The sequence below is a fragment of the Eumetopias jubatus genome, unplaced genomic scaffold (genome assembly GCF_037043125.1).
Source record: "Eumetopias jubatus isolate StellerSeaLion01/CBP00866 unplaced genomic scaffold, mEumJub1_p1.0 scaffold_1, whole genome shotgun sequence".
Taxonomy (NCBI): Eukaryota; Metazoa; Chordata; class Mammalia; order Carnivora; family Otariidae; genus Eumetopias; species Eumetopias jubatus.
The window spans coordinates 154,055,500-154,081,616 of NW_028274807.1; the positions used below are offsets into that span (position 1 = coordinate 154,055,500).

Sequence of the window (26,117 nt, forward strand, 5' to 3'; positions counted from 1 at the left end):
TCCGCCTTCCTTGACTTCTCGTCCCCCTCCTTCCTTCTTTCCTTCCTTCCTTCCGCCGGGCGCGATGGAGCCGGGGCGCGGGGCTGCCGCGGCGCTGCTGGCGCTGCTGTGCGCGGGCTGTGTGCTGCGCTGCGGGCGCGCCCAGTACGAGCGCTACAGCTTCCGCAGCTTCCCGCGGGACGAGCTGATGCCGCTCGAGTCGGCCTACCGGCACGCGCTGGACCAATACAGCGGCGAGCACTGGGCGGAGAGCGTGGGCTACCTGGAGATCAGCCTGCGGCTGCACCGCCTGCTACGCGACAGCGAGGCCTTCTGCCACCGCAACTGCAGCGCGGTGCCCCAGCCCGAGCCCGCCGCCGGCCTCGCCCACTACCCCGAGCTGCGCCTCTTCGGGGGCCTGCTGCGCCGCGCGCACTGCCTCAAGCGCTGCAAGCAGGGCCTGCCAGCCTTCCGCCAGTCGCAGCCCAGCCGCGAAGTGCTGGCCGACTTCCAACGCCGGGAGCCCTACAAGTTCCTGCAGTTCGCCTACTTCAAGGCAAGTCGGCCCGCTCCGCCCCCAGGCCCGGGCTCCGCCCCCAGGCCCGGGCTCCGCCCCTCCCTCTGGGGCAGCCCCGCACCGCCTTTCCCGATTCAGCCTACTCCCACCTGGCGTTGCCCAAGGAAGCTTCCAAATTCTGTCCCTCCCTTCATCTTAAATAGGGATGAAAATACTTTTCTGGAAGGGTTATTCTGGAGCAGAGAATACGTACACAGAGCGTCTAGCCATCCAACAGTGCCTGATAAATGTTACCTGTTATTTGAAGACAGACTCGTCTTTTCTGTACATATCATTAAAACCCCTTTTTCTCAAGTAAGCGGTGACTTTCAGTAATGGAGGGGAAGAGGACCTGAGTTGCCGGCTAGTTCCCTTTAAAGAGGAGGAAGTTGAGGCCAGGACAGGGCAGGGGCTTTTCGGGAGCACACACCCTGCCTAGAGGAGCAGAACTGTGCATTGTGATTCATCAGGATTGGTCCCGGCTCTCTTTCATCTAGGATTTAACACAGTTGTCTTCCTCCTTCTTTGTGGCTGCTTAAATTCTGTGATTGCTAGGGTGCCTGGGTGGCTCAGTTGGTTAAGCGACTGCCTTCCGCTCAGGTCATGATCCTGGAGTCCGAGGATCGCGTCCCACGTCGGGCTCCGTGCTCAGCAGGGAGTCTTCTTCTCCCTCTGACCCTCTTCCCTCTCGTGCTGTCTATCTCTCATTCTCTCTCTCTCAAATAAATAAATAATATCTTTAAAAAAAATTCTGTGATTGCTGGCTAAAAATAGCCACAAATTGCAGTTCTTGATCCTTGGAGTCCTTTCTCTGGGGACCCGCAAATTTTAAGAATGGGCTGAATGCCCTGTTCCTGGATAAAGCGACTTTATCTTGGCGGATCCTTACCAGGTTTTGCCAAGAAAGCCCTCTCAAAGTCCAGTTTCTACTTTATCTAATTAAAAGCGATTTTTAAAGGAATATATTGCATTTATTTTAATGACTACAAAAATAGATTCATGGCATATTCCAGACTCTGGAGGTAGAAGTTGTTTTGTTTTGAAACTTTGCTTTGAGTCTTTGGACTGCAAGTCTGTTTTTCATATTTCTGAAACAGAGCCACCTTATGTTGTTGCATTCATAAGAGCAGTAAAAAAGCACAAAACCCTAAATAGGTGAAAAGCTGAGTTATTTCTGTGCTTACATTTTATAAAGTATCGGTTTTGTGAATGTCCTGGCAATAAAAAAAAATGGTTTTAAAATAGAACCAGGAGATAAGATTAATAAAGCTCCAGGACATTGAAAAATGGTTGGCTCTTAAGGGACTGTGTTTTAAGCTAAAAATGGCTCATTTAATTCTTTTTTGTGTAGCTTTTGCCAGATACTGTCTGAACCAAATTTGTTTTATAATCAAGGGGGAAATGTTTTATTTTTTAAAACTGGAGGATAGTAGAAGCTGATTTATCTACAGATGAATTTGAAACAAGTGATATAGGGAGGAGGGGAAGAGTATTTTACTTAATGTGACCAGAAGGCAAAGGTTTTCTCCTTCATGATGGTGTCCTCAAAGGTCAGGATGGTCACAGCTATTCTTCAAAACCTCTCACCGGTCTTGTAACAATCACTTACTTAAAGTAGGTGAAATGCCATCTGTCTTGGTATTTTGAGATCTCTTAAAGGACAGGAAAGGTTTAGGATTTTGTTAGTAAGCCAGGATCTTCAGTTAGTTGCTTCAGCTGAAAGTCACTGAAGAAATGATTTGAGGTTGTGTTACTGTATGGTTTATTTTTTTCCTTAATGATGTTTCTGTTGTCCAACTCGGTGTGTGGGTATGAGGACATGATTGGTGGCAGGCACATACACTGTGCCGGGCACCCGAAGGCTGGAGGCTGGTGCCGGAGACAAAGCTGTCTGCTGTGGCAGGGCTGAGCAGTGTTCTTGTGCTGCCCTGGTTTGCAGGCCTCCGTTTCACTGATTAAGGACAGATGTCTCAGTTGAACACACGGGTGGGGATGGTGGGTTTGGCCTGTCAGAGGGAGGTAAAGACGCACGGATGTGTGGTCTTGCAGAGAAGGTGCTCCTGGTGGGTAGCCCTGAAGCCCACCATAGGGGTTTATGTCATCAGCCCATCTTAGGTCCACACCATCAGCTGTGGGTTCCCTCCGGGGCTGCATCTCTGTGAAATGCCCATCTTCCCCGTAGGCCGAGCAAAAAGTGTGCCCCCACGCTTGATCAAATCTTTAATGACTGTTAAACTCTGAGCGGGTAGAGCTGGCCCCCTCCCAGGCACTCCTACCCCCCACCTTGCCTGGACAAGGACTCTGTCTCCCCACCCCCACCCCTACCCCTAGCCACAGGGCCTGCCACCACATTGAGGTCGATTTAGGAGTAGCTTGTTTGGTAGGTAGCTGGGGTCCTCTCATGCAGGTGGCTGTCTCTCCAGAGTACCTGGGAGGGTAGTGCTCCCACCAGCTTCTCCAGAACCTACCTGGCTTTCTGTCAGCAGGTTAGCTGCCAAGATGTGACTCCATGTTCCAGCTGGCAGGGCCCAAGCGGAAGTGAATAAATCACCCTTTCCTCTCCAGGAAGGGGTTCTGTTTTGTTAAAACTCAGGTCCTAAGTTAGAGGCCTTAAAAATCCCTTTCTGTGCCCCTTTTCTAAGTGCTCTTCTGAGAATTAGACAATCGCAGTTCATTGGCAAATGCTTTAGAGGGCTGCATTCGTACGTCCTCCCCTCCTTGTAGCTGGCAGACTAGCCTTTTTCTGGCCAGGGGTGTAAGGCGTTCTGTAGAACTCTTTGAAAGGCATTCCCACATAGGCCACTGACTGGCACTTCCAGAACATCAGCACTGACACCTGGGAGTTTGCCCTCATCACTACCCAGCCCTTCTCCAGTGCAGCCGCTGCCTTGTCTCCACGTGACTCAGCACCAGTCCTGTTTCATACAGATAATCTGCTACCATCTGATTCTCAGAAATCCAGAATGTACCAGATATTCCTTTATTTTCTCTCTAATTCCCTAATTCCCACCTCTGAGCGTTGCTCTGGATTGGCTGGAGGAGTCTCTGTGCACATGTAGGGTGCCTTCCCTTCTCCCACAGCATGTCATGCCATGATTCCAGGGGATAGCCAGAGACAGCACATTAGCGCGGGGGCCCACTGCTTGTTGGCCAAGTGTCCACACAGGGAGGTGTCCGTATCGCTCTAGCCCATACCCCCCAACACACGGTTCCCCCCAGAGGACCTCTGCCCTCTGGGCACTGTCCACAAGGGGGCCAGACCTGAAGCTCCAGGGCCAGAGACCTTAATCGAGGTTGCTCAGAGATACATGGAAGCATACTGGAGTGTATCACACATGGAGGCAGGGTTTTCTTCCCCTGTTTTTGCTCATTGTTACAGACCCACTTTCTAGGATAGCACCTGGCATGTAGGAGGCTCTCGACAAATGTGTGCTGAGTGAACAGATGAGTGCATGGTGGTGGGGGTCATCAAGAATGGTAAAGCAGGAGGTTCTGTGAGAGACTTGGGAAAATAGTTATATATTTGGAGATATATCATATATATATATTTCCACTATATATATATTGGAAAATATTAATATATTTTTCCAGCAGAAAAGGTGTGGTGTAGTCCCACTGGGTAATTAGAGGGATGTTGAAAGGTGATTATTTACAAAGGCTAGTAATGGTGGATGTGACTCCCCCTGGGCCAAAAAGGGCACTGGAGAGGAAAGTTCCAGGAAGCAGGAAGGAGCGAGACTATCCAGAGAGGGCCACCTCGAGAGGAGCTGTGACCTTCAGTTAAGGGCCAATAGCGGCCCAAGGTGACTGAAAGGAGGGAGCCAGGAGATTAAGTAACCCAACTTACCCCCTTGCCTTCCTTCGGGCTCCCACTGGGGCTCCTCACTGGTGAACCCCATTGGAAGCTGGAGAGCAAGAGAGTGCAAGGCTTGATGGGCCATGGAAGTCACTGAACCCTCAACTGGAAGCATTGTGTTGAAACACAGAGTTACATGAAGGACTGAACATTTCTTGTTTTGCAAAAATCACTGCTCGTCCTCCATTGAGTAGAGCTCCTCTTACTTTGTTGTACTCAGGCGAATAATCTTCCAAAAGCCATTGCTGCTGCTCACACCTTTCTACTGAAGCATCCTGATGATGAAATGATGAAGAGAAACATGGCGTATTACAAGAGCTTGCCTGATGCCGAGGACTACATTAAGGACTTGGAAACCAAGTCATTCGAGGTATATTTGGGTTTTTACACAGCAAGGTAGCTGCAGTGTGAGTGGCTAAAGAAGTGGATCTTGATGAATAGCTATTGACATCTAAGGACCTCTAATGGTTTTTGATGGCATTGATGAATATTATGACAATGGAAATGATTGACTTTTTAGCACAAAGTTGACCCATTTGAGAATGAGGTTTTATGTTCCATGATGCACTTAAAGCCACGTTTCCTTTAAATGCTGTATTTTAGAAATAAGGTCATTTTGGGGTGCCTGGGTGGCTCAGTCAGTTAAGTGTCTGACTCTTGATTTCTGCTCAGGTCATGATCTCAGGGTCGTGAGAGCAAGCCCCATGTCAGGCTCCTCGCTCAGTGGGGAGTCTGCTTGGGATGCTCTCTCTTTCTCTCCCTCTGTCCCCCTCCACTCCTGCTCTCCCTCCCTCTATAAAATAAATAAATAAACCTTTTTTTTAAAGAAATAAGGTCATTTGATCATTTAGTTTTAAGATAGAGGAATAAATACATGTCTTGGAGATCATCCAAAAATGACCAAGAATACAAGAAACAGGAGCATAAGTTTCCATTTCTGATGAAACTAGAAGACACATCTTTTTACACACACACACACACACACACACACACACACACACCGTATGTATTGAGGTGGAAAGGGAATCGAGGATCTTGGAGGACTGACTTGACAGATTAGAGGCTACTACTGAAATCTAAGCATCTGTGAAGGGGAGTCTGATGGGATTGAATGAGGAAGACTAACTCCTTTGAGCACTTACTGTTGTCCAGATCGATCGAGTTTGGATGCCAGGGGCATGGGTACCAAGGAAGGGTTAGGGCAGGGTTGAAAACAGTGGGATGTGTTGAAAGTATCCAAGGACTGACTTTAGGGTTACCAGTCGTGTGACCAGACTGCAAACTTACTTTGTCATTGGTGGTGACCCTCAAATATAGGATGCAGGGTCTCTATTCTGGTGGCCCTTCAGTTTTCCAGGGAAGAATTCTCCAGCCTTTTGCAGGACTAGTGAAGTGTCATGCTTGTCTGCCTGTGTCCGAGAGCCAGTCTGGGGAGAGGGGTGGGGCCCTCATAGCTGAGTCAGAGACTTTACCTGCTTCTTGGTTCTTAGCCTCATGCCTCAACTCTTGCTCTGCTCTGCCTGATCCCTGACCCTACAGCCTTTTTAGATAGAGAGTCTCTAGAATAAATCACCAGTCTCTGGTGAGGAGCAGCTTTGGGAGGTGGGATCCCTTGGGTGCACAGATGGGTGGGGCTCCAACAGCCCTGTTCAGACTTTCAGCCCTGCCTTCTGTTCTGGGCCTAGCACCAGTCTCTGTGGTCGCTAGTGCCTGCAAATGCCGACAGGTGTGTGATGTAGTGGAGTGCATAGTGGGGGAGGGGAGGTCGCTTCCCCCCAGACCCTCCTCTGTGATTATTTGGCTTTCTGTCCTTCCAAAAGTTGAAATGTCTTGCCTGCTGCTGGCTCTTTTTCCATTCTCCCGTGAAAAGGATTTCTGCCTGTGGTTTTCACTGGGCCTGGGGAGCAGAGCTGAGTGCTCATGGTCAGTGCACTGTGCCTAACTCCTTCCCTCTTTGGAGTCCTGCCAGGTGTGGTGGGGCTGCCCGGCTGTGTGCCCAGGGCTCCCCCTGCCATGCATGGCTTTCTTCTTGCTGCCGCCACCCTGCCGCCCCTGCAGAGCCAGCTGCCTGACGTTGCTGCTCGTTTTCCCAGCCTCTAGGCAAGTGGTTCAGTTCTCTGCCTGCCTGATTTCCAGGGGATGCTGCCTGCCCAGGAGGTCTAGGGGAGATCACCCTCTCTCCCTGACACCTTAAGCTTGGTGAAGAGTTCCGGTCTGAGGGGTGGTCCTTAGACACCCCCATTCTGGAGCAGCTGAAAAGGAGCTCTAAATGGAGTGTGCCACGCTTATTTCCAGGTCTGTTCTGGACCCTCCACGTGAGCAGGGTCGTGCATGTGCCCAAGATCTCTACTTATTTCTTGTGAGACCAAGCAGCTTCCTCAGCCTTCGTTACCTCTCTTTTATCTGGTCCAGTCAACAGGTAGCAGAAATTTCTTGAAGTTCCACCATCCAGCCCATGGCCGCCCCCCTAGTAACTAGTACTAATGCTTGGCATTCCTATTTTATACTTAACTGTTGGGGGAAGTGTATCTGGCACCCGCTCTAAAGCTTATATCTTTTCTCTGCTTCAGTTTTGAAGATCAGCTTTATTGAAGTAGAACTTATTTAAAATTTATTTACCAGTTTTAAGTATATAACTCAATGAGTTTTGGTAAAGGTATGCGAGTATGTAACCACCACCATAGTCACAACATAGAATATTTTCATCTCCCCTTCCCAGTCAAGCATTTGTCCCAACCCCTCACCTTCGGAGGCCACTGCCCTGATTTCTGTCACTCTAGCTTTTCTTTTTTTCTTGATTTGAATTTGATTTTATTATCAAGCACCTCCTACTTTTTGAATTAAATTAAATAAGAAGTGTGCCATTGTACATAGGATAGAAAAAGCTAGATATAAGTCAGTTCCTGGCTGGCCTCATCTTTAAGTAAGGGTCAGCGTGGTTTCCTTGGGACCAATGAGAGTGGAATTCCACGGTGGTCTGACTCCTTTCAGTTGGACGGCCTGCCTTCTTCCTGTCTGGGAGCTTCACCCACCTCTTCTTGCTTTCCAGAGCCTGTTCATCCGGGCGGTGCGGGCCTACAACGGCGAGAACTGGAGGACGGCCGTCACGGACATGGAGCTGGCCCTTCCCGATTTCTTCAAAGCCTTTTACGAGTGTCTCGCAGCCTGCGAGGGCTCCAGGGAGATCAAGGACTTCAAGGATTTCTATCTTTCCATCGCAGGTTGGTGGCGGGCAGTATTACACATGTGAATGGGACAGCTGCCCTGTGGCATCCGCATGCCTTCCTGGTGGCTTGAGTGACTCCAAGGAACTTTTTTTTTTAAGATTTTATTTCTATATTTGACACACAGAGAGAGCAAGGGAGCGAGCACAAGTAGGCAGAGTGGTAGATAGAGGGAGAGGGAGAGGCAGACTCCCCGCTGAGCGGGGAGCCCGATGGGGGGCTCAATCCCAGGACCCTGGGATCATGACCTGAGCCAAAGGCAGATGGTCAACGGACTGAACCACCCAGGCGCCCCTCCAAGAAACTTTTGAGCTTCAGTGTGAATGGTGGCTGGGGAGGTAATATGTAACCCACACGTCCAGCCTTTGATTTAGTAGGGGTTTCTGGAAAAACACCTGAGTATGGTGTTTAATCAAGCACAGGTCTGGAAAGGGGGTCCAGCAGATCAGCCCTGCCTGGTTACAGATCCCCCACAGGCTTTTGGAAAAATAAAAATGGGCCCAAGAGCAACTCATGACTCACGTTATATAAAACGTTACTAGTTTAGCCACCCTTAAGAGTGCAGTCCAGTGGCATATAATACATGCGCATTGATGTGCGGCCACCTCTGCTGTCCATCTCCACCACCCATCATTTCATCTTCCCAAACGGATGTTCTGCACCCACTAAACACCATCTCCCCATCCTTCTGCCCATAGCCCCTGACAACCACCACTCTGCTTTCTGTCTCTGTGAATTGGACTACCCCATGTACCTTGGATACGTAGAATCCTGTAGCATTTGTCCTTTTGTGACTGGCTTATTTCACTCAGCAAAACGTCTTCCAGCCTCAGAAATAATGTAGCAAATTGGTTGTCTTTTAAATCTCTTTTAACTGGTAGGTTCTTCCTCTATGTCTATTTTGCCCCCGTGGCTATTGAAAAAAACCAGATCATTCGCCCTGTAGAGATTCCCATAGTCTGGATTTTGCTAATTGTATCCCCTTGGTCCGCTGTTCTCTTTATTTCTTATAACTTTGTAGCTGGATGTAGAGGCTTGATCGGGCTCAGGTTTGATTTTCTTTTTTTGTGGAAGTTGGGGCACAAGACGGCTTCCTAGTTGGTGCTCAGTTCTTGTGTCAGGAGGCACCGGATGTCTGGGTGTCTCTTTCTCTGTAATGTTGGCAGCTGCTGGTGCTCATGCTGGACCTCATGTAGTACCTGTTAACCAGTGTACCTCTGCTGGTGAGAGGTCATTCCTTCCAGCATCCCTTCCGGCCTGTAATGTCAGGAAGTATTCCTTACACTCAAACTGAAGGAGGGGGACAAAAAGGGTGCTTACTTGGAGCTGCAGTGTTTTGACTATAGATAAAAGACAGTTACTAGAAAAAGTAACATTTACTATGCTCTAACTAGATGCCAGGCCCTGTTCTATGCTCTTTATGGGTATTATCTCGAGTTTGCAACCCTATGAGAAAGGTACTAGCATTCTCCCCATTTTACAGCTGGGAAAGCTGAGGCCTAGAGAGGTTAAGTACTCTGCTTGTTGTCCTCAGGGGAAGGGCTGGGATTTGAACCCAGGCAGTTTTGACTGGAGTCTTACCTCTTAACCCCAGTGAAATAGTCTCACCTCACCTACATTGTACTTAATCTTGAACTTTATTTCATTTTTGAATAGGTAACATATATGCACATAGTATAAATTGTGAAAGACACAAAAGGATATACTGTAGAAAATAAGTCTTCTGTATAGTCAGGGTCTTGACTGGAGATAGATGGCAGACATATATGAGGATACCTCAAGATGGATTTATTTATAGAAGTGTGGGTGAAGGTGAACCCCAGGGGGGCAAACTGATACCCTGGAGCTACTAGTAGCTGAGTTATTATTTCCTAGGCTGAAGGGGAGGAAGGAGTTACAGGCAGTTGGAAGGAAGTCTTGCTTCTATCCACATCTCTTCTACCCATTCCACTCACCCCAAAGGTAACCATTTTTTTAAAAGATTTTATTTATTTATTTGAGAGAGAGAATGAGAGTGAGGGAGAGCATGAGAGGGGGGAGGTCAGAGATTGGAGAAGCAGGCTCCCCGCTGAGCAGGGAGCCCGGTGTGGGACTCGATCCCGGGACTCTGGGATCATGACCTGAGCCAAAGGCAGTCGCTTAACCGACTGAGCCACCCAGGCGCCCCAAAGGTAACCATTTTTATTAGCTTCTGGCTTATACCTCTAAAAGGTTTTTTTTTCCTACAAAAATAAGCAAAGATCACTTTTTCTTTGATCTACCTAAGATATATCTCTATAACTCTATCTTTATATGTAGATAGATAATTGAGAAAATTTTTTTGTTTTAAATTTTTATTTTAAAATAATTTTTTAGTTTTAGTTTTTATTTTAATTTTTTATTTTTAAGTAATTCCAAACCTGTAGAGAAGTAGCAAGAGTAGTACAAAGAACTCTCATAAACTCTTTAGCCAAATTCACCAGTTTTTCACACTGATTATGTCACATTTACTTCATCATTCTCTCTGGATGTGTGTGTATAATTATTTTTATTTCAGAACCACTTGAGAGTACGTTGCATACATCATGACCCTTTACCCCATAATACTTCAGTATATTTCCTAAGAATAACAATATTCTGCAAGACTCCACAATACAGTTACTGAATTCAGGCAATTTAATATTGAGACAGTACTTTTATACAATCTATAGTTTATATTCCAATTTTCTCCATTATTCCAATAATGTCCTCTAGGAGCTTTTTCTTTCCTGGTGAAGTGCAGTCCAATATCATGTTTCCTATTTATTTGTCATTTTTCTTCAGTGTTCTTTAATCTGGAACAGTTCCTTGGCCTTTCTTTTTATGCCATTGTTTTTTTTTTTTTATGCTATTGATATTTTTTTAAGAATATAGGCTAGGGGCGCCTGGGTGGCTCTGTCCGTTAAGTGTCTGCCTTTGGCTCAGGTCGTGATCCCAGGGTCCTGGGATCGAGCCCTGCATCAGGCTTCCTGCTCAGCGGGGAGTCTACTTCTCCCTGTCCCTCTGCCTGCCACTCTCCCTGCTTATGCTTGCACTCACTTGCTCTCTCTATCTCTGTCAAATAAATAAATAAATAAATAAAATCTTTAAAAAATATATAAGAATACAGGCCAGTCACTTTATAGAATATTCCTCAATTTGGGTTCCTATTACATTCAGGTTGTGCACTTTTGGCTGGAACACTATGGAAGTATGCTTCTCAGGGTATCCCATCCAGATGCTTGTGGTGTCTGTTTGCCCCTTACTGGCGATGTTCACTTTTAAGCATTCGGTTAAGGTAATTTCCAGTTTCCAGCTTCTCAGCAATACTATTTTTCCTTTTGATATTAATAAATAATTTGGGAAAAGATACTTCAAGACGAGGACAATTTGGTCTTCATCAGACTGTCTCTACCTTCTCCCCTACTACCAAACACATACCAATTTAGTGTGTATTGAAGATTCTTGCCTGATTCTTTGTTTTCTATAAAGGTCATATATATATATATGTACGTTTGTTTTCCTGTATTTTTTTGTTTGCTTTTTTCACACTGAATAGGTACCATATTTTATACACTGTTCTGTTCTTTGCTTTTTCCACTTAGCAGTATACCCTAACTAGCACATAGAGAGAGTCATTCTTTTTTGTTGTTGCTGACTACTCCACTGAGGGGTGCAGGGAACGATGCACCACAGTTTATTCAACTATCTGATGGACATTTGGTTTGTGCCAATCTTTTGCTATTACATGTAATACTGCAATGGGGAACTTTAGGCATTTTCTTTTCTTTTCTTTCCTTTTTGTTAAGTGTGGAGGTATGTTTTCAGAATCAACATAAGTGGGATTAATAGTTCAAAGAGTAAATATTTCTGCAAATTATTTCATATTTTAAGTTACCATTTTGTATTCCTAGCAAAAATGTGTGAGAGTGCCTGTCCTCCCCAGTCTTGCCAACAAAACGTGTACCATCATCATGGAGTCTTTTGCCGCTAGCTACCTGAAGGGAGAAAAGGGAGGGGGCCAAGGATCATGTGGAGGATTTTAGGGACCAGTCCTTAAAGCGGTAGAAGTAGCATTCATTAGTTGTTGCGGTCCACATTTCAATGGCACAACCAGTCATGTGGCCCCAACCCAACTGCAAGGGAGGCTGAGAAATGTAGTCTTTGATGTCTTTCTCTGTTATCATATTTAGGTCTACCTATTCTCTTTTAAAGGCTGTATAGAGGGGCACCTGGGTGGCTCAGTCGGTTAAGTGTCTGCCTTTGGCTCAGGTCATGATCCCAGAGTCCTGGGATCGAGTTCCGCATTGGGCTCCCTGCTCCTTGGGGAGCCTGCTTCTCCCTCTGCCCCCCGCATCTCTCATGAATAAATAAATAAAATCTTTAAAAAAAATAAATAAAGGCGGTATAGATTCTGTTGTTTGTATATACCATAATTGATTAATCACTATCCTATTGATTGGCATTCAGGTTCTTTCCAAGTCTATTTGTTGTTGCAAACAATGCTTATGTGTGCCCATGTCTAAAGAAAATTTCCTAGAAGTAGACTGCTGGGCCAGAGGATATGTGCATTTTAACCTTTGATGCATTTTGCCAAATGGCTCTCCAAAAAATGTGTTCCTGTTTTGCTTCTACCAACAGACTATGAGAGTGTAAGTTTCACCATTTTCTCCCTAACAGTGGATGTTAGCAAATTTTTTTTTTAAAGATTTTATTTATTTATCTGACAGAGAGAGACACAGCGAAAGAGGGAACACAAGCAGGGGGAGCGGGAGAGGGAGAAGCAGGCTTCCCGCGGAGCAGGGAGCCCGATGCGGGGCTCGATCCCAGGGCGTGGGGATCATGACCTGAGCCGAAGGCAGACGCTTAACGACTGAGCCACCCAGGTGCCCCTGTTAGCAAATTTTTTTAATTTTCCCAATTTAAATGACAGATGGGAGCTACACTTGTAGTGAGCACAGCATAATGTATAGACTTGTTGAATCACTGTGTTGTACACCTGAAACTAACGTAACGTGTGTGTCAACCCTACTTCAACAAAACTTTTTTTTTGTAGTTTTTTTTTTTGCCAATTTAGCAGTTTTTTTTTTTTTAAAGATTTTATTTATTTATTTGAGAGAGAGAGAATGAGAGATAGAGAGCACGAGAGGGAAGAGGGTCAGAGGGAGAATCAGACTCCCCGCCGAGCAGGGAGCCCGATGTGGGACTCGATCCCGGGACTCCAGGATCATGACCTGAGCCGAAGGCAGTCACTTAACCAACTGAGCCACCCAGGCGCCCTAGCAGTTTAAAATATTTTAGGTGGGATTGCATTCCTTCATTACAAATGAGGCTTAACATCTTTTTTTTTTTTAAAGATTTTATTTATTTATTTGAGAGAGAGAGAGAATGAGAGATAGAAAGCACGAGAGGGAAGAGGATCAGAGGGAGAAGCAGACTCCCTGCTGAGCAGGAAGCCCGATGCGGGACTCGATCCCGGGACTCCAGGATCATGACCTGAGCCGAAGGCAGTCGCTTAACCAACTGAGCCACCCAGGCGCCCGAGGCTTAACATCTTTTCACAGTGTTTATTAGCCATTTTTACAGTTTCTTTTCCGTGAACATCCTTTGGCCATTTTATATTGGGTATTTGTTTTTTTCTTACGGATTTTTTTTTAAGATTTTATTTATTTATTTGACACAGACAGACACAGCGAGAGAGGGAACACAAGCAGGGGAAGTGGGAGAGGGAGAAGCAGGCTTCCTGGCGAGCAGGGAGCCCGATACAGAGCTCGATCCCAGGACCCTGGGATCATGACCTGAGCCGAAGGCAGACACTTAATGATTGAGCCACCCAGGCGCCCTTTCTTACGGATTTTAAAGAACTTTGTATATTAAGGGTTTTAGCCCTTTTATCGTAAGTGTTGCAAGTATTTTACCTTTATCATCTTTACATTTTACCTGGATTGTTGAGGGGGGCAGAAGCGGTACTGAGAAGCTGATGGATGCACTGCTCTGAGAATTTGTCTGTCTTCTTTCAGATCATTACGTAGAGGTGTTGGAATGCAAACTACAATGTGAAAAGAACCTCACCCCCGTTATAGGAGGCTATCCGGTGGAGAAATTTGTGGCCACCATGTATCATTATTTGCAGTTTGCTTATTACAAATGTAAGTAATTATCTTCTACCAGATCTTGGGCAAGGTCCTTAATCCTCCTAAGACTCAGCTTCCCCATCTGTAAAAAAATCGGGGTAATAACCCTGACCTCTGGTTGTTGAGAGAATCCGTCAAGGTCGCATTGACAGCCCTGGTGCGTGCTTTGCACGAAAAGGCAGCAAGGCCTGGTGATTCCGGGCACGGCACCTGGAGCTGGACTGCCTGGGTTTACATTTCAGCTTCATCACTTCCTAACTTCTCTGTGCCTCAGTTTCCTCATCTGTAAATTGGAGATAATTTGTACTAACCTCATCAGTTGCTACGTGTGGACTGCTTAGGGTAGTCGTACACTAGCATGTGGCATTATCTCCTCCCTATCATCCACCTTCCCTTCCAGACTGAGTTTTATCCCACTTGGTCCTCCTTGGGCCTGAAATTCGAGTTAATCGATCAGAACATTCCAAGGAGTCGAAGGAAAACAAAGAGAAAGTGATTCGGAGTTCAGGATTCAGAGTCTGTCTCTTTGCCTTTTCCTCCTCTCCCCGTAACTGATGTCATCTGAGTGGGGATACTGTGGTGGTGACGCGCACAGGAGGATCCTTCCCGATCAGGGACGTGCTTGCTGTCTGGAGTGACCGGTGACCTTGGCTCCCACAGCCCCCCTTCCCCACTGTGGCTGTTTTGTTCTTTGTTGAGTTCTCTCTGCTTGCAACAACCACCTCCTGTCCTCTGCAGGATGTCTGCTGAAAGTTGAAAAAGGGACAAAAAAAGAAAAAAGAAAAAAGGGAAAAAAAGAAGAAAATTTTCTTCTATATGTATATACATAAATTTTTAATTTTGCTAATCAGGATTATTCCTGAGAAGGCTCTGGAGCAGTCATTTACACCAGAGCTTTGTGAGTAAGGGAACTTGCCTCTTTCAGCAGAGAACCAGCTATTATGACAGCCTGAATCTCACCTAAGGATGTGATGAGATATCCTGAAATGTCCCTTGGTTGGGTCATTTCTGAGATCAACAGGAGGGTGAGGTGTGTCTTCAACAGGTGTCCTTCCCCGTGCACAGAGGGCAGGGATGAAATTTTATTTGCCACTATAATCCTGGCACTAGCTGTTTGTAAAGGATTATTTAGTGTAGAGGACAGGAGTCTTATTCTTTTTTTCTTTTTCTTCTAGAGAGAGATTGAGAGTGAGCTGGGGGTGGGGCAGAGGGAGAGAGAATCCCAAGCAGGCTCCATGCTCAGCACGCAGCCTGACATGGGGCTCAATTCTTCTACCCCGAGATCATGACCTGAGCTGAAATCAAGAGTCAGATGCCCAACTGACTGAGCCACCCAGGCGCCCCAAGTCTTATTCTGTAGAATCTAGGAACACGCTTTCACATAAGACCCACCAAGCTCACAGTGGGTCCCCAGCAAATATTTATTTGGCTGCGTTCTAATGCCGGGGGGACAGTTATTCTACTAGGCAGTGTTTTTGCTTATGAAGAGCCCTCTTTTTTAGTGTAAGTGATTGGTTAGTGCTGTGTTACAAAAAGACTTGTAGTATAGGCTTTTACAGCAAACCAAACATCTCAGAGATGTACAGAGAAACACCTAAAGCAAACCACCCATTCCCATCTCCCCTCCTCCCCCAAATCCCTCTGTTAACTCTTCGCTTGTATTCATCCACACTTGGAAGAGCCCTGTTTTAATGAGAATTATGGAAACTTATGTACATTTTATTTTTTTTAAGATTTTATTTATTTGAGAGAGAGAGAGAGCACGAGCAGGATGAGGGTCAGAGGGAGAAGCAGACTCCCTGCTGAGCAGGGAGCCTGACGTGGGGCTGGATCCTGGGACTCCGGGACCATGACCTGAGCCGAAGGCAGATGCTTAATCAACTGAGCCACCCAGGTGCCCCAAGTTATGTACATTTAAAAAACTTATTCTGGAAAAAAAAGCAACCTTATTCTGGAAATTTAAAAGTGTACATTAGAGAGGATGGTATAATGAACTGTAGTATGCCCATCACCCCACTTGAATTTTGATCAACACTTTGCCAATCTTGGATTCACAGTTTAAAAGTTTTCTGCTGGGGCGCCTGAGTGGCTCAGTCGGTTAAGCGACTGCCTTCAGCTCAGGTCATGATCCCAGGGTCCTAGGATCGAGCCCCGCATCAGGCTCCCTTTGCTCAATGGGGAGCCTGCTTCTCCCTCTCCCACTGTCCCTCCCCCTGCTCATTCTCTCTCTTTCTCTCAAATAAATAAACAGAATCTTTTAAAAAAGGAAATAAAAGTTTTCTGTGGATGAAAACATAAGCTGTTGTTGTTTTTTGATAAGCTACTCTTTTTATTTCATTTTCACAAAAACCTGCGTTGGCACCTTCCTGAGCTAGGCCCCGAGTTGGACTCTGAAACACGGGGAAGAATCCATCAGGTGTTCCGGCCCTCTGAGCGGGGCTCGGCTCTGCTTGCACAAAGTCAGAACACTAGGAGTTTAGAAGTGTTCATGATCCATGCAGGCTCCTCAGGCAGCGCACTGGTCCTTGGAATCCTCACATGCTCTGAAAGTCGCCGTGCGTATCAGAGACTGTGGCAGTGACTTACAGACACCAGTAGACCAGAACCTCTAGCTCTGCTGGTTGCTTCACGGGAATCTTTGCTTTCTGGGTTTATAGGTAAACAGTATGAATAAGACGTACTTCTTGAAATTAGCTTCTTGAAAGTCAGCCCTGTTGCGAACTTTTTTGAGATTATCTACCACACTGAATTTTTTGAGGGAAGGTGTTATTTATGCTTGAACCCCAGCCCCGTAGGCCTTGAAATAAGTACCTTTCCCCACCTTGTAGACTTTGTGAATAATCTGTGCCCTGAAGCACTCGGTTTTTAAGGTTGTTGTTACAGGAGACAGCCACTGGGTGGCACAATTTATTCATACCCACGTTTTGGTTACTCCGCCCACCAGCGCTTTAGCAAAGGCAGTGGGTTGAAAATTGGAGCATAGTGTGCCAGGATAAATACCGAGGGGCTTGTGGCTTATCACCTCTTTCCCCTTACCCCGCCCCCCAGCCCGCAAATAAATCCCAACCCCTGCCGATCTCCTGTGCTGAAGGGGCTGTCATAGGCGGGGCAACTCTGAGGAGGGATGCTAGAGGTGGGAACCCCAGTTTCCAGGAGATGTCAACACCAGCTGACTTCAGATCCCTTCCAGGCCAGAAGGCCCACCATCCTTTGGGTCTTCTAGGTTTCGGGTAGCTGTAGGAGGGCTGCCTGGATGTGGGGGTTGTGGTGCCATCCAGATGGGACGCAGGCACATCCTCCCTACCTCCCTCAGCCCCAGGACAGTCCAGGGGACCCAGCTTTCCCAGCTCAGGTCTGTGGAGCCTGAAGTGGAATATAGTAGACATTTCTGGAAAGGCAGATTCTGCCTAATGAGGAACTTGCATGTTCCAAAACCGCTCCCCAGGCTGCCGTGGAGACCCAGTCTGTGATCTGCCCACCCAGGGATAATTCTGGCTGGTCACAGGCTTTGCCAAGGAGGGGCTGTGGAGAAGGGGCTTGCCCGTGGATATTTTCTTTAGGAAGCCGTTGCTGCTGAGGGGGATTTCAGGGCACGGTTTGCCAATTTCCTGTGCCTCTTTTCTCCCCGGCCTCAGTGAACGACCTGAAGAACGCAGCCCCGTGCGCAGTCAGCTACCTGCTCTTTGACCACGACGACAAGGTCATGCAGCAGAACCTGGTGTATTACCAGTACCACAGGGACAAGTGGGGCCTCTCGGACGAGCATTTCCAGCCCAGACCAGTAGGTGGCGGGGCACGGGACATCACGTTTGCGGGCCTCCTCTTCTCACTTTAGGGGACTGCTTTGCGCCTTACAGGAAAAAGTTATTACAGAAATGAAGGGGAACTCCTCTTTTTCCGTGTTTTTTTTTTTTTGTCTTTTAACATTTTACTGCTCTATTCTGATTCCTAAATCAGTAAAAACTACCAAACATTACAAAAATGTTTTACTTAGAGAGTGAAATTCCCTCAAAATCCCATACCTTTTCTTTACTCCCTGCCTTATAGTTATGCATTTGCATATATATATATATCATATATACAGCATGTATTTATTTTTACAGAAACAGGGTCACACTTTACCTGCTGTTGTGCAACTTGCTTTGTCTTTCCAACAATTCATCATGAACGTTTTCCATGTCACACTCATACAGCTACTTATTTTTTAACACCTCCAAGATAGATTCGTTTATGGATGGACCATCATTTAATTCACTTGATGGACAAGCTCAGCTTTGCATGTGTTTGTTTTCAGGGAACTCTAGGGATTATATATTATTATTTTTTTAAAGATTTTATTTATTTATTTGAGAGAGAGAGAGTGAGAGAGAGCACAAGAGTGGGGTGAGGGGCAGAGGGAGAAGCAGACTCCCCACTGAGCAGGGAGCCCGATGTGGGACTCGATCCTGGGATTCCGGGATCATGACCTGAGCCGAAGGCAGATGCCCAACCGACTGAGCCACCCAGGTGCCCGGGATTATATATTACTTTTAAAAAGATCTTTTCTAGTTGGTCTTTGCCCTTAACTTGTATTTTCATTGAGATTTTTTTATGCTGTCCCAATTTACCATACACACCTCACTCCCCTGCCAACTCACAGAAACACACACACACAATCTCTCTCTGTCTCTCTCACTCACTTGGGGTTGGCCACTCTTTTTTAACTGAGGTATGTTTCATATACAGTAAAATTCATGCTTTTAAGATGTACAGTTTAGTGGTTTCCAGTAGACTCACAGAGTTGTACAACCATGACCACTGTCCAATTTTAAACATTTTCATCACCCCCAAAAGAAATCATACCCTGTCTCCCCCTCCTCCCAGTTCTGACATCAAAGGTTGGTCATAGAAACTGTTCTGTGTTTGTGTCTGAACAGGAAGCAGTTCAGTTCTTTAACGTGACTACACTCCAGAAAGAGCTGTATGACTTTGCGAAGGAAAATATAATGGATGATGATGAGGTAAGTTTTCATGTTAAGCACACGTCTGGCTAAGAGAAAATATTACATCTTTGCAGAAATCACTGGAAGGCCAAGCCATCCCTGAAACAGAAGGGAACCTTGAGAAATATGGTTTCTGTGGGCGTTTTAATGAAAGAGCACTGGAGGGGGGAACACAGCTTTCTAGGAAACCCAGGTCATAGCACCACATTTCCTGACAGTGACTATGGAGGAACCCACCATAGAAGCCATCCAGTGATCATTTTTTAACTTTAGAAAAACGCAGTGCATTTTCAATGACTCAGCGCTCCGAACACACTTGGAAAGCCTCATCCCAGTTTTTCTGGGATATAATTATTATCTCTTTTCTTCTTTTTCTTTTTGTAAATTCGGTTCTTGCTGTGAGTCATTTTATCATTCTCTGAGATTGCTTGAAATTCCTGATTCTCACTCAGCTGTCTCTTTTTTTTTTAAGTTTTTATTGAAGTAATCTCTACCCCCAGCGTGGGGTTTAAACTCATGACCCTCGAGATCAAGGGTCACATGCTCCTCTGACCGAGCCAGCCGGGTGCCCCTCAGCTGACTCCTTTTTTTGACAAAGACTCTACTGGTGATGGATGAGTCATTTTGGGGTGGGGCAGCCTAGTCACAGAAAAGCCCTCATTATGGGGGTATTTAGAGAGATGTGTTTGAAACAAACCAGAACATGCTTCTATGGCCTCTGGGGACTTGTCAGCTTTTGGAGCTTGCTCTGGCCTGACCCCTCACTTCATTGATGAAGAGCCTGGAGGACAGGAAAATTCGATGAGCTGCTATGCCAGACCCAGAGGCCCCAAGCTTCCAGGTCTTCTCTTTCCACTGCCCTCGTTTTTGGTGAAGCACTTCTAAATAAGATATGATCATGGAATTTGGGGGTAGACCCCCACTAGCAGGTACTGAATGGGGGTAGACCCATCACTAGCAGGCACTGAATTCCCCAGAGCTCCGGTTTTCCATCTATAAAATGGGACTAATAATGGTGACTTCACAGGGTTGGGAAAACGAAGTACTATGCTGCACGTGGAAATGCTTTATAGACTAGGAAGTGATCACTGTGTTGTGAGTCTTAGGTTGGGTTAAGAAGCAGAGCCTGACATAAGGTCACAAGGATGCTGCAAAGGAAGGAGTGCTGGCTAGAATACAAGCAAGGCTGGCTGCCCTAGTTGGGAAAGTGGAGAAGAATATATTTAGAAAAAGGAAGAGTTGCGTTCCTAATGGTCCAGAGCAAGCCACTCTTGATATTTTGATATAGATACTTCCAATGTTTTCTATACATTTCTAATATATATTCATAATAAACCCAACTGTAATAGGTATCATGGCTTTTCATTTAGCATTGTAATATGAGAAGTTCCCCTTGTGATGTTTTCCTAGAACAGCTTTATTGAAATATTACTCACACACCATAAATTCTCCTTTTTAAAGTACATAATCTAGTGGTTTTTAGTATATGTGCAAAGTTGTACATCCATCCCTAAGAATTTTAGGGTGTTTTCATCACCCCAAAAAGAAATCCCAAACCTGTTAGTAGCCATTCCCCATTCCTTCTCCTCTGCCCACCCCTCCCCCACCTCTGTCCCCAGCCCCTGGCAACCACTAATCAATCTACTTTCTGTCTCTATGGATTTACTTGTTTTGGACATTTCATATAAATGGAATCTTATGGTAGGTGGTCTTTTGTGATTGGCTTCTTTCACTGAGCATAATGTTTTCAAGGTTCAGCCATGTTGTCATATATATTATGTTACAATGTAAAATTCCTTCTTATTGCTAAGTAATATTGCACTGCATGGATATACCATATTTTGTTCACCTGTTCCTCTGTTGATGGACATTTGAACTGGGTTGTTTCTGCTTTTTGACTATTTTGAATAATGATGCTATGAACATTTGTGTACATGTTTTTGTTTGGACCAAAGTTTTTAATTCTCTTATGTACCAGGAGTATATATGTAGAAGTGGAATTGCTGGGTCAGATGGTAGCTCTGGTTAACTTGAGGAATTCCCAGACTGTTTTCCAAAGTGGCTGCACCATTTTACATTCCCACCAGCAATGTATGAAGTTTCCAACTTGCCACATCTTTGTCAGCACTTCCTGGTGTTTGTCTTTTTTATTACAGTCATTCTAGTGGGTGTGATATAGTATTTCATTGCGGTTTTGATTTTAATTTCCCTAATGACTAATGATGTTGAGCCTTTTTTCATATGCTTGTTAAGTCATTTGTATATCTTCTTTAGAGAGATGTCTAGTCTATTCAAATTCTTTGTCCATTTTTTAATTGGGTTACTTGTCTTTTTATTGTTGAGTTGTGAGTGTTCTTTATATATTCTGGTTATAAGTCCTCCATCAGATACATGAATTGCAAATATTTTCTTGCAATCTGTGGGTTATCTTTTCATTTTCTTAATGGTGACTTGAAGCATAAACGTTTTAAATTTTGATGAGATCCAATGTGTCCGGTTCAAACTACATCATCTTGAAATTGAAAGTATGAGTCTTCCAACTTCATTCTTCTTCCAGGTTGTTTTGGCTACTCTGGGTCCCTTGTATTTCCATATGAATTATAGGATCGGCTTGCCAATTTCTTTTCTTTGTTTTTTTTTTAAAGATTTTATTTATTTATTTGACAGAGAGAGAGAGCACGCACAAGCAGGGGGAGCGGCAGGCAAAGGGAGAGCGAGAAGCAGGCTCCCCGTAGAGCAGGGAGCCCGATGTGGGGGTCGATCCCAGGACCCTGGGATCATGACCTGAGCCAAAGGCATACGCTTAACCGACTGAGCCACCCAGGCGCCTCAGCTTGCCAATTTCTGCAAAAGGCAGTTGGGATTTTTGATAGGAATTGTGCTAAATCTGAAGATCCTTTAGATAGTATTGACATCTTAACAGTATTAAGTCTTCTGATCCATTAACATGGGATATCTTTCCACTTCTGGAGGTCTTCTTTAATTTCCTTCAATAATGTTTTCTTAAATTTTGTTATTCTTGATGCTTTTGCAAGTGGAATTTTTTCTCATTTTTATTTTCAATTGTTCATTACTAGTATATAGAAATACAACTGATTTTTGTATAATGATATTGCAATTCTGCAAATTTGTTGAACTTGTTTATTCTAATAGTTGTGTGTGTGTGTGTGTGTGTGTGTGTGCGTGTGTCTATTGCTTAGGAGTTTTTATATGCAAGATCATGTTATCTATGAATAGAGGTGATTTTACTTCTCTTCCACTCTGGATGACTTTTGTTTACTTTTCCTTGCTAATTGCCCTGACTAAAATCTCCAGTAAAATGTCAAATAGAAATGGAGAGAGTGAACATCCTTGTTTTGTTCCCAGTCTTCGAAGAAAAACATTCTGTGTTAGCATTAAGAAAGTTGCTAGCTGTGAGGTTTTTTGTTTTTTGTTTTTTTTTAAAGATTTTATTTATTTATTTGACACAGAGAGAGAGATAGCCAGAGAGGGAACACAAGCAGGGGGAGTGGGAGAGGGAGAAGCAGGCTTCCCACTGAGCAGGGAGCCTGATGCGGGGCTTGATCCCAGCACCCTGGGATCATGACCTGAGCCGAAGGCAGACGATTAACGACTGAGCCACCCATGTGCCCCGGTTTTTTTTTTTTTTTTTTGTAGGTGCCCTTTGTCAGGTTGAGAAAGTTCCCCTTCTATTCCTAGTTTGTCTAATGTTTTTATCATGAAGTGGTGTTGAATTTTGTCATTTGCTTTCTGCATCTATTGAGAAGATGATGTGGTTTTTGTTAACCTTGTTAGTTAATGTTTGTTATAAACATGACTTTTTGATGACTAATATTCCATGGTATGGATTTTTTAAAGTAAAGCTTTTTGGTTTTTTAGGCATTTAGGTTGCTTCTAACTTTTTGCTTTCACAAATAACATAGCTGAGACTAAATTGGTTACTTTTTTTCTAGTCATTTCCTTAGGATAAATTCCTATAGGTGGAATTCCTGGGTCCAGGGCTATGAACATTTTGAGGGCTTTTGATGTACAAAGACAATATGTTTAGAAGAAATCATAGATATTAGAACAAGAGAACTTTTATGATATTCAGTAAGGCTCTGTCATGTCACAGATGAGGAGAAAAATTCAGAAAGGTAGAGTGACTTGCTCAAAGTTACACAGCTGGTTTGTAATCATCCATTGAACACCAGGCTTATTCTAGGCTTTAAAATTCCTAGTGTTCTTGGACCTGACACTGTCAAGATAAAAAAAAAAAGGAGTCTGTTGAAGGTCCTGGAAGTAATTAGCTTATTAATCAAAGCTTTAGAATTTTGAAAGAATTAATCCATCTCTAAAGAACAAGCTATTTTCTTTTCTATATATCAAAGTATGACAAGTAATTATTTGAAACAAAGTATAATCAATACAATAAAATTCTTAGTTTAACCTTTAAAATTTCCAAAGGACAAAATACTATATTGGAACAAAACATCAATATGATTTAGCTATTGAAGTTAGGGGCATTCTCCTTTATTATCTTTCTGGGGTTGAAATGTGTTGTAAGAGCTCCTGAAAGTTTGCACACTGGTTAAAAATTTTGCAGATGCTTATTATGGTTTCAGAAACTTTATAAAGCAGGCTGAAATAGATGCTTCAAGTTTCGGGTTCTGATGGTTGTTTGCTTTGGGAAGGTCTAAAAGAAATAGATTATAATTTGCAGGAGTGATTTATTGAGGGAGTGCTCTCAGGTAGGAAAGAGGTGAGAGGCAAGGGAAGGAGCCATGAAAAGATATGGTCTTAGCTGGTGTCAAGCTTAGCCTGATCCCACGGGAGCTCTGGAGCATGAATTGTACCACAGAGTCTTCCTGCAATTTCTAGGCAGCTTATCCTTCTCTCCTTGGTTGTTGGCAGCCCAGAGGGGCTGGTGTGTAAACTCCCTGTTGGGGCTCCCCTTTTAGTCAAGATCAGTTGTCCAGAGAAGGGGCAGCTATCGGCCCATCAGCAATCGGCCCTCCCAGCAGCTGGGGCATGGGTGCATTCCCAAAGTAGATCTGAGCTAGGCTGTTGGTGCCTCCACTATAACAGGCCACAGAGGGGGTTGTCTTTCTTTCATCTGTATTGCCCTGGGTGCTTATTAGTGAGCTCAGAGCAGGCAGTACCATCATCCCAGGTCGCAGCCGCCGCACAGCAGGGAACAGTAACTCTGGGAAGAGCTGTCACGGCTGTACATGGAGTCCCTCTATGGTGTTTTCCTTTTGGGTTGCTTCCAGAAAGCAACCAAAGAACATCGTTTTTTCTTTTTTTAAGATTTTATTTATTTATTTGAGAGAGAGAATAGGGCGAGAGAGAAAGAGAAAGAGAGAGCGGCAGGCAGAGGGAGAAGGAGAAGCAGGCTCCCCGCCGAGCAGGAAACCTGATGCAGGGCTCAATCCCAGGACCCTGGGATCATGACCTGAGCCGAAGGCAGACACTTAACTGACTGAGCCACCCAGGTGCCCCAGAATATCATTTTTTCAATCAGTAGTCTTCCACTTCCGTAACTTTAGTTTCTGATCTCAGGCATGACAAGGTAGAAGTATTTGATGAAAATAGTAAGACCCCCTGCTGTGTCTCATGTACTTGGGAGATTTCCCAACTATTCTCAGATGCTGAGATTTTATAACAGGAAGTGTGTTAAAATATCAAAAAGAGCAGATAGGCTCTTGGCCTGTGTGAAGGAGGCCAAGCTTTAGTAGGGGTGGTTAGCCTCAGTAGGGCTGATGCTCTTGTGGGAGCAGGACTTGGCCTCCTTGGCGATTCACTCATTCTTGGCAGTAAAGAGAATGTTGTCATCAGCTGGGCCCAGGTGTGTTGTGGGAGAGAAATCAATGCAGAGAAGGAAATCAGAAAGTGTGCCGGGCTATTTCAGGTTGAGGCTTAAGGCCGATTGTAGAAGGAGGGGGCAGGTAGGCTCCTGGCCCTGACAATGGGCAAGTGGGTCCCACTGTACCCAGGAGACTGTCTCGTAAAGGGAGTGACTGCTTGAGCCACACCAGCACTATGCATGCACACTCTCAATCATTCTTCCTTTAGCAGGTTTCCCACCTTCTGCGTGCCATGTTCTGGGGAAGAAAAGCAACCCAGGTCCTGGTCCTTGAAAAGCTCCTGGTCTGCTGATCAGGGCAAAAGGAGGACAGATAGAGAGTGTTTCTGTGGAATAAGCGCTAAGGGGTAGGGGGGGATGCCCAGAAAAGGGGGCACTAAACAGGTCTTTCAGAGGGTGGCTGGATTGCCCCCTTCCCACGGGCCGTCTGCGGGGATTCCAGAGCACGTGACTCCACATTCCCATGGAAGCCAGGTCCCTCTGAAGGGAAGTCAGGTCCTCTGGGCCCAAGGGCAGTGAGGAAGGGCTGCTCCAGCTGACGCAGGCCACCGGCAGTGGCATCTTAGAGACCGTCTCTGCTTACCGGCACTTTTAAAGTCAGGTAGCCCACCTAATGCAGGTGTCCTCTTTTCTCTTACAGGGAGAGGTTCTGGAATATGTGGATGACCTCTTGGAGCTGGAGGAGACTGGCTAGTCTGCAGCAGAGAGATGCCCCTCGATGTTCAGGAGACAAAGATTCTTCATCTTCCTTTCCCCAGTAGCCCACGTTGTTGATACCTCAAAGCCTTCTCTTTACTCTGTGACGTGAAAGGGAAGCCTCAGCTCTCACTACATACAATAAGGGGTGAGCCTGCCTTCCCCGTGACCACACCTGCCTCCCAGGGTCGGCCCAGGCTCACACCTGTCTCCCTCCCCATCTTCACACCTGCCTTCTCCATGTTCACGCCTGCCTTTCTCACCATTTTGGTTGGAAGGACAGTCTTCCATTTTTTTCCCCCCAGAGAATCACTAGTATTTTTTAAATAAGAAAAATACGCCTAAAATTAAGTAATTGTGAAAACCTACTTTGGGTTTTCACTCTTCCAGATTTTAGACTCCTTTATCCCCATGCCCTGATCCAGGAAAGATAGTGGAAGACAAAGGCCAAACTTCTCCATGCCCCCGACAGCCTACACATGGTCTGACCTGAACCATTTCCGGCACCCACTGAAAGACAAGTTGGGTAGATAGTGCAGGCTACAGAAATACGGCTTTTGCCCAACACTTCTGCATCTCCAAAGTCTTACAGTGGTTGGTCGGCCCCCCTTGGGGACAATAGTCAGTTATAAGTCTCAAAGTTGGGAATGGAAGAAAGCAGAGAGAGTCTAGTTTCATTTCATTCTTTCAATAAATATTTATTGAGAACCTGCTACATACTAGACATTGACCTGGGCACTGGAACTACTGCACAGAATGACAGAAAAAAAACAAAAAACAAAACCCTGCCTTCTGGAGCCTACATTCTATAAGGAGAGACAGACAGCAAATAAATAAGAATAAATATA

General features: G+C 45.2%; 1 protein-coding gene across 1 annotated transcript; it reads left to right on the forward strand.

Annotated features, from left to right (window-relative positions):
• Nucleotides 1–26,117, forward strand: CRTAP (cartilage associated protein). The gene is made up of 7 exons (XM_028107158.2): nt 1–535; nt 4,612–4,761; nt 7,441–7,612; nt 13,633–13,761; nt 17,382–17,527; nt 18,663–18,746; nt 25,214–26,117. Exons 1-7 carry the CDS (start codon nt 65–67, stop codon nt 25,265–25,267), a joined length of 1,206 nt encoding a protein of 401 aa, XP_027962959.1. The 5' UTR covers nt 1–64; the 3' UTR covers nt 25,268–26,117.